The sequence below is a fragment of the Macaca mulatta genome, chromosome 14, assembly GCF_049350105.2.
Source record: "Macaca mulatta isolate MMU2019108-1 chromosome 14, T2T-MMU8v2.0, whole genome shotgun sequence".
NCBI classification, from domain to species: Eukaryota; Metazoa; Chordata; class Mammalia; order Primates; family Cercopithecidae; genus Macaca; species Macaca mulatta.
Window position 1 is genome coordinate 103,660,702 of NC_133419.1, and position 13,454 is coordinate 103,674,155.

Genomic DNA, 13,454 nt, shown 5'->3' on the forward strand with positions numbered 1-13,454 from the left:
AAGTGTGTAGCACTTCCCCCTGCTCTCTGTCTTCCTCTTGCTCCAGCCATGTAGGACATGCCAGCTTCTCTTTCACCTTCTGTCATGATTATGTTTCCTGAGGCCTCCCCAGCCATGCTCCCTGTACAGCATGTGAAACTATGAGCCAATTAAACTTATTTTCTTTATAAATTACCCAGTCTGAGGTAATTCTGTATAGCAACGTCAGAACGGACTAATAAAGTGGTGGGATTATGACTCGCTGCAGCCTCCAACTCCTGGGCTCAAGTGATCCTCCCATCTCAGCCCTCTGAATAGCTGGGACTACAGGTGTGTACCACTATACCCAGCTATTTTCAAAATTTCTTTTGTAGAGGTGGAGCCTTACTATGTTGCCCAGGCTGGTCTCGAACTCCTAGGCTCAAGCAATCCTCCTATCTCAGCCACTCAAAATACTAGGATTATAGGTGTGAACCACCATGGCCAGCCTAAAATTTGATTTCCTACTTAAGCAAAGTCTACTGAGGTTTGTGTAACTATTTAAAGCAGTTATCTCCAGCAATTCAGCTTGTTCTGTCTTGTGGCAACTCTCTCATGATGTACTTCTACAACCACCACAGAAGGACAGAAGGAGTAGACTACTAGAGAAATTTCCACCAGCAATTAAATGTTCCAGTCTGAAAATGATGTTTTTCACTTCTTCACTCAACCCACTGGTTAGAAGTAGTCAGATGCCCCACTGCCCACCACCCAACTCTGCAAGCAGTTGGACTGTGGGAAAATGGAACCCTCCCATATGTTCAGAAGAGAGAAAATGACATACGCCTAGAATGCTCTACCATGATGTCACTGATTTTATCTAAAACCGCTTTTGGAATCCATACATGGGGCAAGGGAAACGGATTCCCCTCCCTCACCCCAGTTTATGTAGTATAAATTCCATGTGAATAGAGAATATTTGAGATTTTTGTATATCCTAATTTTGTATATCCTAATTTCCACATGAATTTTTTTTAATATTGTCTACTTCTCATTTCAAATTTGAAAAGCAGTCTCTGTAAGTGTGACTGTGTCATCAGAAAATAACTAATAAATATCATAGAAAGTATATAAAAGAGTAGAAACAAGGTTGACTTTATTTCAAACATAAAACTCTTTATTTTGTGTAAGAAGAGTTATCCCTTGCCTATCCAGGGTGACACTAGTGACTGCACATGTGTTCTTGAGCTGCTTTTCCTCCAGTGAAGACTCATGTGTCCTGTCTCTTTCTGTCTTGAAAAGACATGTTTGTCACTGAAGCTGCTCTCTGGGATCAAGGTCAGAGTTGTATACTCTGGAAAAGATCTTTGCAACTCTGGCTTATATGAATCCATAAGCCACGAACTTGACTTTTCGTACCTACCATTTGTGGAACTAAATTATATCAGTACAAAAAGGGCTACATTCTATATTGTAAAAAAATATGCAAAATGAGGTATAAATAAGATTATATTCTGTGTATCAGTGATTCTAGAGGTTAAAAATGACTGAAAAAATAGTTCTTCAGGAAAACACCTCCTTTGGACTCACATAATGTATTTTCCATTCAAATTAGTAATGTTCAATTTTTTCTGCAGTTGAACCAGCTATTAGCTTTCTGGAGAGTCAAAATTCTTTTCGTTTTAGGATCAAATTTGTATTGCCTTGTTCCATGAAAGAAATAGAAAAATCCTAGAAACAAAACAAAAGAGACTTACTACATTATACAAGCAGTTTCTAGGTTTAACTTGAATTCTTGAGAAACCAATTCATTTGTGAGTGCAGATATTTTTGGCATTTGTTGTTCCAACTAACAATAATGATGCTATTGCTATGGCAATGAAATGGAGGAAATACATGCATATTTGCTTACCGTCTTTCATGAAAACTGCATCAACTTTGTTGCCAATTCCAGGAAAGTCATGTGCTATCATTTTGGGATAACCTGGGTCCATAGATCGTTTATATTCATCATACCTGGTCAGAAAAGAGTTAAGAGTGTCAGACCTTTTGCTAAACATGTACACTCTCAAAATCATTACAGAAAATATACCATGAGGAATTTAACCAGGATATTTCATTTAATAGATCATTCATGAAATGGGGAGTAGATGGGGTAAGGTGGAATGCTGGGTGAACTAAAAGGCCTTTAAGGCCCCTCTGAAATCCAACATCGAATTCTCCAGTAGATTCTATGCTATGTCCTATTGAGGTAACATACTATGGAAGACAAGTAACTTTTGGCAAAAGTATCTCTGTTAAGATGAATGCCCTCAATTCTACATCCTTTTAAAATTCATCCCCCTACATTCTCTGGATTCCCAGTACAGGCATTGTGTGATGACTATTGGTCAACAGACTAAATAGATGATAGATTGGCAGCAGCCATTTGCAGAAAAGGATGCTGGCCAAGGCAGTTTGAGACTCACTTTGAAATGGGGTGTTCTAGAACTTTTTATGTAGAAAGAACTGAGGCCCTAACATTCTCTGCACTTAAACTTACCTCCAGTATTTATTAGCAACAAAGAAGTAGGTTTTTCCAGTGTTTTCCTCAGAAAGAGCAGCATCGATATGCTTCACAGTTCTAGGGAAGCCAAAGGAGCTATAGATGTCCTTGGGGTATCCGGGTAGCACATTCTGCCCCTGAACAGCCCAGTACTTATTCCCTGCCAATCAAGAAACAGTGATGAAAACACTTGCCTAAGACTTCACTAGGCAGTAAGTTAATTTCTAGGTAAGTTCTTAGTTTCACATGCTAGTGCAGTGCCCTGGCTGCAGATTAGAATCATCTAGGGAGATTTTTGAAAATACTGATGCCAGGACCCTATCCCAGACCAATTAAATGTGTCTATCTTTTGAAGCTTCTTAGTTGATTCTAATCTGTAGCAAGCTTTGAGAATGACTCATTTGTGGGGTTGGGGGCTTCTTTCAAAAGTCAGATGTTCAAATGACTAAAGAGTTAATTATGCCATCTTGGTGATAGAAACTTCGTTTCTCCAGGTTTGCTCATGGACTGTGGAAGTTCAAACAATTTGTATAATAAAGGGAAGAGTGCTGTAGTGACTCACAACCTATAAGGATTTGCAATCCTGCATTCAAATCACTGCATTTGGCTAGAAGACAGTTCCAAATACTTGAATTAATGCTGTGTCCAGTTTCCGTGTTTATACTCACTAAGCCCCTCATCACATAAAGCTGGTCTCATATACTAAAGCCAAGATTTCTCTTATTGTACACATGTGCTATTTACCCCTCATGAAAGAGGAATGTGAAACTTTCTGTCTCTAACATCCCTTTAATTTCATAATTTAAAGGCTAGAAATTCTGTTTCAAAGTGTTTGGCCCACCTGACCTGCATTTAATTCTTTGCCTTGAGTGTATGGCTGAGTCAAATGTCTTACTCATTGTACTATGCTAAACACATGTTTGTAAAAATACTTGTGCATGACACAGTGTCTTCAAAGTCCAGGAGCTGATCATTGGATTGTGTTTCATTCTGACAGAATCGAAGAAGTTTCTCCCAATCAATTCACAGTATTCAGAACTTCTCATAATTTGATGTGCATATGAATTGCCCATGAAATTTGTTAAAATTCAGATTCTATCAAAGAAGATCTGAAGCAGGACCTGAGATTCTGAATTTGTAACAGACTGTCAGGTGATGCCAATGCTGCTGGTCTGAGGACCACACTCTTACAGCAGGGCTGTGGCATCCCCTATCTTAACTGCCTACTGGGAGCCTCTCACCTTCTCAAGAGGGTAGTTTGTATTGAAATAGAGTCTAGGAAATCATAGCAACAAAATCTTTCTATTCCATCCTCTGTAGGATTGGCCCAAGTCTCGATTTTTACTTTGAGTATTCCCAGGAATATGAAGGGGGTTTTAAATACGTAGTTCGTGCAGAAAATATTTTTGTAAATCTAGATTCATTAAAAAGGCCAGAACATTCTTTCTCCAGTCATTTGCCTTTTGTTTAAAATGACTCCAAAATGCACTATGCACTGTTTAGTTAAGTTGATGGACTTCCATTGATTTGGTTGGTGAGCTGAGATTTTCAAAAGTCCCGGGAGAGAATGTAGCTAGTACCCTTATATCTCAGCCCCAAAGGGAATAAAAAATTGATTTATTAAAACAGTGAAAAATAATTAGAAGGATTACCTTTGAAAAACCGGACTTCATCTCTGTCGGCAAATTCGTAAGCAGCTTGAAGCCCTTTTGGCAGTTGTGGCCAGAAAACAGAGATGAAATTGAGCTCAACTTCCTGGTAGAAGGGATTTGTGCGCATGTAGAATCTGATTAGAAAAAAAGAAAGAAAAGTTTCCATCTAATTTCTGGTAATCTCTGGCAGACATCCAGCTCCAGCTCCTTCTTGTTGCTGGCACTAGAGGTGTGCCAGTAAATGTTTAACATTCAGCTCCCCAAAGGAGGGTTGGTTTATAGCATTTGCTGATTTCACTAGGTTGAAATACTCCCATTATGATGAATTTCACGAGTCTCAGTGGAGCACCGTTGTACAGCATACAAATAAAATAGGCACAAGTAACTTTAAGAACATAAACAAGTAGAAAAATGCAGTAAAATTATGACAAAGAGATGTTTTAATTATTTTTATTACCTTTTAATGTAATTTAATTTTGTTTATATAATTTAAGTTTTATCTATTTATTTTTTATTTATTTACTTTTTTGAGACAGAGTCTCACTCTGTTGCCCAGGCTGGAGTGCGGTGGTATAATCTTGGCTCACTGCAACCTCTGCCTCCCAGGTTCAAGGATTCTCCTGCCTCAGCCTCCTGAGTAGCTGGGATTACAGGTGCAGGCCAACACGCCCAGCTAATTTTTGTACTTTTAATAGAGACAGGGTTTCACCGTGTTGGCCAGGCTGGTCTTGAACTCCTGACCTCAAATGATTCCCCCACCTCGGCCTCCCAAAGTGCTGCAATTACAAGTGTGAGCCACTGCACCTGGCCTATAATTTAATTTTTAATAATGGCTATGGTTCACAGTTAATATGCAAAATTCTTCAAAATTTAACAGTCAGCTTTGGTGAGCCATTAGGGATCGGCTGTGCACGTTACCAGCTGGACCATGACTCTAATATCCTATATTTAGTGATTATTTACAACACACCAGGCCCAGTCCTTACATCAGACCTTATCACAAGGACACTACAAGAGAGTATTTGCGGATGAGAAATTGAGGTCAGGGAGACTAAGGGAGGTGTCTAAGGCCACCCAGCTGGTAAGAGGCTAAGGTTGATTTTTAAACTGAGGTCTGGCAGCCACTCCCTTTGTTGTCCCGTGGTTAGTAGTACTTACACAAAGTGGATTATAGAGTTTATAGGGACCAGGGTAACAGCACAGCATGGACTGTCATGCGGGCTGACACAGAAGAGCTCCAGATTCTAGGCCACAGGGAAGCCTATGGCTTTGGCTGTCAGAAACCTGACTTCTAGGTCCCATCCTGCCTCTGCCTGGCTGTGATGCCTTAGGCAAATCAGTTACTATCTCTATCTCTAGCATTTCATGTCTCCCCGATGTGGCGACATTTAAATGATCTCTGTGTCCTTTCAATTCTGGCAATTCTCAGATTGGTCCCGTTCCATCTAGTACTATTTGGTTTGATAAGTGTGTCCTGCTGTACTGAGAGGTTTCCTTTAAAACCCTCTGTTTTCTTAACTTGTCCCAGCATTGAACCACATCCTGTATAGTTTACCTCCAGCCTTATCTTTTACACTTAAAAACTAAAGAGTGGGCAGAAAGAATTATGAGCCAGTGCCCGGAATTCTAGGAGAGATGCGACTACAGAGTAGTAAAACAGTGCCACAGCACTTGAAAGGCTGCAGAGAACCAGTCTTTCAGACCACCCTGAATTCCTATGTGTTGATCTTTCTGTGGACTACATCATTCACCAAATGCAGTGTGCAATAATACACCAAAAGAGTGTGTTATTTTGCCTGATCCTTTAGGAATCACTATGGTACAGACAGCAGGCCTCCTCCTTGCATGTGAGATGACCCCAACCTTTTTGAGTCCACATGCTGCAGAGGAAGTACTGGGATTCTTCTCTGAAGAGGGAAGCACCATGTTACCCCTATCTGTCCCAGGAGGGATTACATCAGTTCTTGGAGACTTTCCCAGCATTGGCTCTGTCCCATCTCTTCTTCTCTGGGCCTCCAGGGGGCAACAGAGACCCTTCAAGAAAATAGGTTTTGGGAGGGCCATTTTCCCAGGCTGGCACGGGAGATAATTAAAGGATGGCTATGCAACCCTTATCAGGGAGACGTTGCTATGGAAAGGACCACTTTCTCCTAAGAAAGTCCTATGATACTTATCATGATAAAGAGTCGCATAATGAAAAGAGACCTAAGTAGGGGACAGAAGACCAATAACTGCTCTGCTACCAATGAGCTCTATGCCCCCAAAAGATCTCTTTCCTTCTCTCTGACTTACTTTGCTGATCTGTAAAACAAGACCATACATACTGATTTTCTAAATCAATTCTATTTTCTGAGGATCAGATAACCTAATACATGTAGAAAACAAAGTTGTTACAAGTACATTATGTTGTACAAATGCATGCAGTTGCTACCATACAATTATAGATGTAAATCAGTGTGAAATAAGTAACATGTGAAGCATAATCGTTAACCATAGTAGTGAATGTTGTTATTATTACAAATGCAGATCACAAAGAAGAGCTGACATCTTACCTGTCTTTAAAGAACATCACTTCTCCCCGAATCGTCGTTATAGCATCAAAGGTTAGCTTACTGTCACACACTTTTGGAGTTTGTGGGCCGGTGGGCTGGACAGGATTTTGGGAACCTCCTAAGGAAAACAAAATACCTGCAGTTAGTTTTGCCTAGTGTTAGAAAACCACATAAACAATGAAGACAGCTTCTTCAAGGATATCGCTAATGACTGTTTTATTTGAAATAGGTATAAAGACCACCAGGCCCTTGTCGGTAATGCTTTTCTCCATACTCACCATATATGGCTTGGATGCCATCAATGTCATCCTGAGCTAGCTGAACATCACCACTGAAGGTGTAGCTGGGATACATCAAAGCCCCAATATCAGTAGAATGAGCGAGTCCAAGAGAATGTCCAAATTCATGAGCCGCAACACGATATAAATTGTACTCTAAAAAGGCCAATACATCCATTTGTAAATATTTGAAATGTATTCAGTTTTGAGGCATTTAACTAATAAATAATTTACAACTACAAGGAAGAATGCTCCTATTTTATCAGTGACTTTTTGAAATATGTGTATGTATATCTTTTTTCCGAAGGCAGAAGGCATGCGTTTATTAACAATGAAGAGACAGGTTGAAATCTAAACTCTATGATTACACTGATGCAATTAAAAGACAAATTCAGCTGACTGAAAGCCCACCACGGATTAGTCAATATTATCAATGATTAAATGACACGTATTATTTTGCAGAGAAGCAATAAAGTTCTATTAACTTTAAATATTTTTCTTTTTCTTTTCTTTTCTTTTTTTTTTTTTGAGATGGATTCTTGCTCTGTCACCCAGGCTAGAGTGCAGTGGTGCAGTCTCGGCTCACTGCAACCTCCTCCTCCTGAGTTCAAGTGATTCTCCTGCCTCAGCCTCCTGAATAGCTGAGATGACAGGCATGTGCCACCATGACTGTCGAATTTTTATATTTTTAGTAGAGACGGGGTTTTACCATGTTGGTCAGACTGGTCTCGAACTCCTGACCTTGTGACCTTCCTGCCTCGGCCTCCCAAATCACTGGGATTATAGGCATGAGCCACTGCGCCCAGCCTAACATTTAATATATTTCTTATTTACAAAACTGATAAATGTTGACTGCTGGAAATTTTGGAAAATACAAAAAGCCTTCATTTTCTTTAATTTCCACGTAAGTTTATGACCACTGTTAAATTTTGCTGTTTTCTTCTAATTAAAAGGATTTAATGTTGATGCCCACAAGTAAAACATCAAAGTTTTCAACATTTTCTTAATAAAAATTTTAGAGTGGCCTAGTTGTCACTGTTAAGATGTTGTTAGCCGGCAGAAAAGATCTTTCACTTTTCTAAATATATCACTGATTTTCTGAGTGGTAATAGAAAAATATATACTTCTACGAATGATTCTTTCAACTAAATCAACCAATATTACAATGAAACATGAAAGGGAGGGGGGAGAATTGAGAGAGGCAAATTTGATTGACTTACCTCTGAAATTGTTGGTCCACCTTTCATCTTCATCAAAATGAGCATCCCCCCCAATACCTGGGCCTGGTTGAAAAGCATGAGCAAGATTTCCTCCAGGGCCATCAAAGGGAGAATTGTCCCGATGATCTGAAAGAAACAGAATTCAGTGAAGTTTCCTTGTGGTTCTTATGTAAGCTAAGCCAGCAGGGCAAGCATTAGCTTTGTTAAGAGGCCAATAGACTTCCATCAAATGTGATGCAGTTTCCCTCTTTGAGCCCATAAAATCAACATTCCTCTTAAACAAGCAATTCCAGCTGCACAGCTACGAGATTTAAGGGCAAGGTGAGGTTGAGGTTCTACAAGAAGAACTTACCTCCCCTGACAAAAGATATCATTATGTCTGCTTGACCCTCAGAGACCTTGGTGAATGTCAGAGGTGTGACATTACTCCAGAGTTGAAAGGCTTTCTCAATGGCCTGGTCCACAGCTGCTCTTGGCAAATCTGGCGTGTAATTTTCAATCCTTAGAATGAAACAAGATAGAGACACATTGGACATGACTTCTTACCACTATCGTGGGAAATAGCTCTCTCACTCTGGCCCTCCATCTGCCTACCTGTAGGTCAGATGCGTTTGCTCCCAGCGAGGGTTCCCCTCCGTGAGGACAAACTGAGCCACATCAGGCACTCCACATCTAGGCTGCTTCATCACCTTCAGGGTTTCAGCATCTGGTTTCCCAGTCACTTTCAGCCCAAAGAATTCCTGCATTTGCTTCAATTTTTCAACCACTGGGCCACTGTTTCTCTGCTTTTCAACTTGTCTCCCATCATTCTTCAGGTTGTAGTATTTTTCCAGGTATTTCTGAAGAAAGAAAATTGTCAAAACACTGCATGGAAAATCTTTCTCATTATTCTAAAAATTGATGGCGTTAAGTTTTAGCCAGAACAGAGAACTGCTTCTAAAGCTTGTGTTTAGATTTCGCAGTTGCTTTTATCCTTATTTTTGGTGAGAAATGAGATTTCAGAGTAGAAATGTTCCTACTATTAATTACTGTGAAGTAAGAACTTCATAGCAGAGCAACTTTTATAGAGCAAGATTTGCATACTGTTACAAGTCTACAATTTGTGGAGAGAGGTTTGGATGCTCTTCCTTTAGTTCACTCTCACCTCCAACTGCAAAAGGAGAGCCTATGCATGGCTAGATACGTTTTTGGGGGAGGGTGCTGTTTCTAGCAAAGAAAAAAATCTCTTTATAGGAAATCCATCCTTAAAAAACTCTATTATATTACTGCAGAAAAATACAAACTAAAGATTTGCATTATTGTCAGATGCAATGCAGCATTTACCTGGACTAAGTCCACATCTTGCTCTTGTGTTTCTAGAGTCGCTGGGAAGCCGTGAGACACCACACCCCAGAACAGCAGCAGCAGCAGTGGAGGAAAGCTGTGCATACTGGCCCTTGTCTTCTTTCTCAGCCCAAGGTAAGTGATGACTTCTCAGCTTCCTGCTGCTTCAATATCCCAGCTAGGAAGCTCCCTCTGTATATATAGAGTCCTTGCCTTTCTAGAAAGCCGGAGGCTATGTGACTCATGTTTTACAACATCCTCTTGATTAGCTATGAATAGATTAAGCAATCGTTAGAAATGGTGACTCCTAGCAGATCACTTAGAATCACCTGGTGTTGCAATGTCATGATTAACTTCAAACAAGACGTGTGTGAAGGAGACACACTCTGCCATGTAAACAGTGGTTTCCTCCAATTCATTTCTATCTGATTTGAGAAAGGCTCTTGTTATATACACAGGTCAAAGAATACTCCATGACCTTTTAAAAAAAGACTTAATTCTGATGGTCATAAAGTGCTACAGGTTTCCCCACATACCTTGCTCCCCGGGCAGAGGGTGGAATTACTAACACTGCGCACCTTATAGCTGTTCATCACCTGTGCTGACTGAAGTTCAGCTCCTCCAGCACTCACTTTATGGTGGCTCTTTGGGTTTCTCTGAGGTTCCCTTCTCCCTCTGTTAAGCTGCCTGGTACCCTATTGCAATAGCACCACGGCTTCCCTTAATCTTTACTCAGAGCCAGACATGGTGGCTCAAGCCTATAATCCCAGAATTTCGGGAGGCCGAGGCAGGGGAATCGCTTGAGCCCAGGAGTTCAAGATCAGCCTGGGCAACATGGTGAAACCCCACCACTATAAAAAACAAACAAACAAACAAACATTTTTTAAAGTTGGCCAAGCATAGAGGCATGCACCTGGAGTCTCAGCCACTGAAGAGGCTGAGGTGGGAGGATCACTTGGGCCTGGGAGGTTGAGGCTGCAGTAAACTGTGATCGTGCCACTGCACTCCAGTCTAGGCAACAGAGAGAGACCCTGTCTAAAATAAAATTTGAAAAAATTTACTCAGGCCTAGGATTTAAGAGCCTTACCTGAGAAGACCCCTCATCCACAGGTGGAGTATGAGATAACTCCCCACCCTCTGTAGGCCTTGCCCATCATCATCATGGGACAAATAGGATCCTTCTCTGAAACCTGTCCGCATGTACCAGATGATGAAAATGTTGGAGAGAGACTGAGCATGACTCTGGGGTCTTATTTTTAATCATACTTTTTTCCCCTGATATGAGTATATCTTTGCTCTTTGATGCTAGGCAGCATTTATTTATTCTTTCATGTATGCCTTCATTCATATATTTATGCATTTCTCCATTCAAAAGATCTTATTTAGCATCTCCTGCCCATTAAAATAACTACATGGCTCTGTAATGAAAGATGTATATTCATATACTTACGTTCCACATTAAGTTGTCTTGGGTACTACCAATCTGTAGCATTCTTGGTGAGAAAAGTTGGTCTATCTCTGTAGCTCCTCCACTCATGCCCCACTCTCCTTCCTTGGAAGCATTTATTGGAAACATACAGTGGAGAAACCCTGGCCTCTGTTTTAACCCTCCAGCACCTTATGGTGTCTCCCACCTTTTCCATTGTATCAGGTTTGCTTTTCAAGACTTTCCTCCCCTTATGGATTCCTGTTCCGTTGCTGCGCCAAGACTGATATCTTACTCATAAACAATACTTCAATATATCTTGGATTGTTTTGAAATAAATCGTATCCTCTCTAATAATTTAACCACAACTTCCTCATCTAAGTGGAGTAACGTAATTTCAACAGGGTAAGAGGAATAGGAAGAAGTTCTCACGAGAAGGAAATCCTCTCCTTCTCACAGGCATCAGAGGGAGGGTGGGGCAGAGACCAAAGAACATTGCCACTGTAGTGACTCCAGCATGGACAAGGAAAATGGTGAAAGGGGCTGTTCACATTACAGGGTGAACATAGGCTATGTCTTAAAAGTCAAGGAGTGGCAGATATACTCGATTGTGAGGGAATCTAGTTAGTGTGAAGAGGTTACACCCCTAGCTCTACTGAGGCCTGGGAAACAAGGGTCAGTTAATAGGTTAACTCAGGAAAGCAGCGTCCTGACCATCTGCGATTGGACGGGAAGTTGCATAAGACGTCAGCCTGGAAGAGTCTCCTACACTGTCCCATCTGGCAAGAGCCTGCACATCCTACAGTCCAGGAGTTTTCAAACTTTTATAAACTTCTGTATCCTTTACTTAAACAAAATCCCTTTTGGAAAGCAAACTTGAAAACCAGATGAAAACAGAAGTTCTCTGATGGAAGCTGGAAATAGAGCCTTGGAGTTCCACACAAGCCCCCACATCATGCCTGCTTTGTCCTCCCTTCTCTAGCAAAGCTCCCCGGCGTCTGAGTCCAGAGCTCTCATGCTAAATGCTCATGGTGTTTCATTAAATGTCACAGTTGCTGACGTGGATTGGAAACTGGTTGCTTGAAACAGCTTTTCTTTTTTTTTTTTTTTTTTTTTCAAAAAAAGCAAAAAAAGTTTCAAAAGCAAAAAAAGTTAAATTAAGTTTTGGTTAAGCAGCCAGCCTAGATTCACACGGCCCTGAATCCTGAAATTTGCAGTTAGGTATTCACGGAAGATCTTCTAATGCAACATATGTAACGTTGCAGCTGGTGCTAGCATGTGATTTATTTGAGAGTAAAAAAGAAAACAAAAATTTAGAACAGAAAGCTTGGGATTAAATCCTACCAAATCCTAGCAATGCCTAGACTTAGCATAGTTTCCAAGAAGCTCAAAACATGTTAAATTTGTATTTGCTCTTCACATCCAGATTATTTATTTCCTCTGGGAGCATCTTCTTCCCCCATAATTCTCTTTTAAATGTAATTTCTGAAATTATTCCTCTACTCCTTATGACAAGCATAAGAGGGCTCTCATGAGTGTGGCTGTGTCAGCTGACTCCAGACTATTTCCAGGCAGGCAAATTATTTCCATGGTTTTCTTGGTTGATTCATGCTGGCCGCTCTGTGAAAGTCCTCAAATATATTTATATTTTTCCATATTAAACTCGGTCTTGAAATTTCAGTCTTGCTTCATATTTTTGTAAGCTTGGGAATTCAGCTTTTTAAATTTTGTAACTCCATTTGAGTGTCAGATATTTTTCCTATTTTTTTGTCCTGCAAGTCTTGAAATGGTCTTTAGCCAGAAACATTAAGTATTTAATGCTATTTTGTTGTGAGAGTTACACGTGGGAAAAATTTGCCCCACCGTCTGTATTCTTCCTACATGTGGCCATACAGTAGCTTTATGGATAACCATTGACCAGACACTTCACAGACGCTTGGTACACACTGGTTCCATTAGTCCTCATGGTTACCTTCCAGGTAGAAATGATTGATCACTTAACCCTGAGTCCCAGGGCACACAGCAGAGTGGTAGTCACTCGTTGAACACAGCTCTGTGCCACTGCAGTCCAGACATGACACATACATACTCTGGGGATAGAAATCTTGCTTTCCTAACAGAGAGAGAGTGTCTGGAGACACGAGGACTATCACGTTAACTCCCTCAAGTCCACAATAATGTCTCCGTTCCCACAGGCCTGAAAGAATCTTCCCCTTCAAGCTGTCACTGAATCTCCCTTATTTTCCTTACCAAACTTCTTGAATTTGTAGTTTATACTACCTCAACTTAGTAGGTGTCTGCAAATGATTGTTACATGAGTTAATAAATGGACAGATCAATGAAGAAATAGATACTTAAATGACACTTAAATAAAGGGTCTATTTCTCATTAGGTTGAGTTGTTTATAAGAAGTCTTATGCCCATGACTAGGTTTTTATGTCTTTTACTCTCCTAAGACTAAAGTTTTTAAAATTACCATGGGAAGAATTTGGATATATCA

At 40.4% G+C, this 13,454-nt stretch overlaps 1 protein-coding gene across 1 annotated transcript; it reads right to left on the reverse strand.

The window, feature by feature from the left end:
* Positions 1-1,089: 1,089 nt before the first annotated feature.
* MMP1 (matrix metallopeptidase 1) lies at positions 1,090-9,721 on the reverse strand. Its single transcript, XM_015115558.3, has 10 exons — positions 9,529-9,721; positions 8,800-9,044; positions 8,558-8,706; positions 8,206-8,331; positions 6,986-7,141; positions 6,708-6,825; positions 4,156-4,289; positions 2,501-2,663; positions 1,871-1,974; positions 1,090-1,689 (listed from the first exon to the last, which is right to left on the reverse strand). The coding sequence occupies exons 1-10, from the start codon at positions 9,631-9,633 to the stop codon at positions 1,580-1,582; spliced, it is 1,410 nt and encodes a 469-aa protein (XP_014971044.2). The 5' UTR covers positions 9,634-9,721; the 3' UTR covers positions 1,090-1,579.
* Positions 9,722-13,454: the final 3,733 nt, after the last annotated feature.

Bases quoted from the DNA above. Each gene is read 5' to 3' on its own strand.
- MMP1 (XM_015115558.3), bottom strand. From the start codon at position 9,633: ATGCACAGCTTTCCTCCACTGCTGCTGCTGCTGTTCTGGGGTGTGGTG. The intron at 8,332-8,557 runs GTAAGTTCTTCT...TGTTTCTTTCAG, and splicing joins GATATCTTTTGTCAGGGGAG to ATCATCGGGACAATTCTCCC. The intron at 2,664-4,155 runs GTAATCCTTCTA...CTTGATTGGCAG, and splicing joins TGAAGTCCGGTTTTTCAAAG to GGAATAAGTACTGGGCTGTT.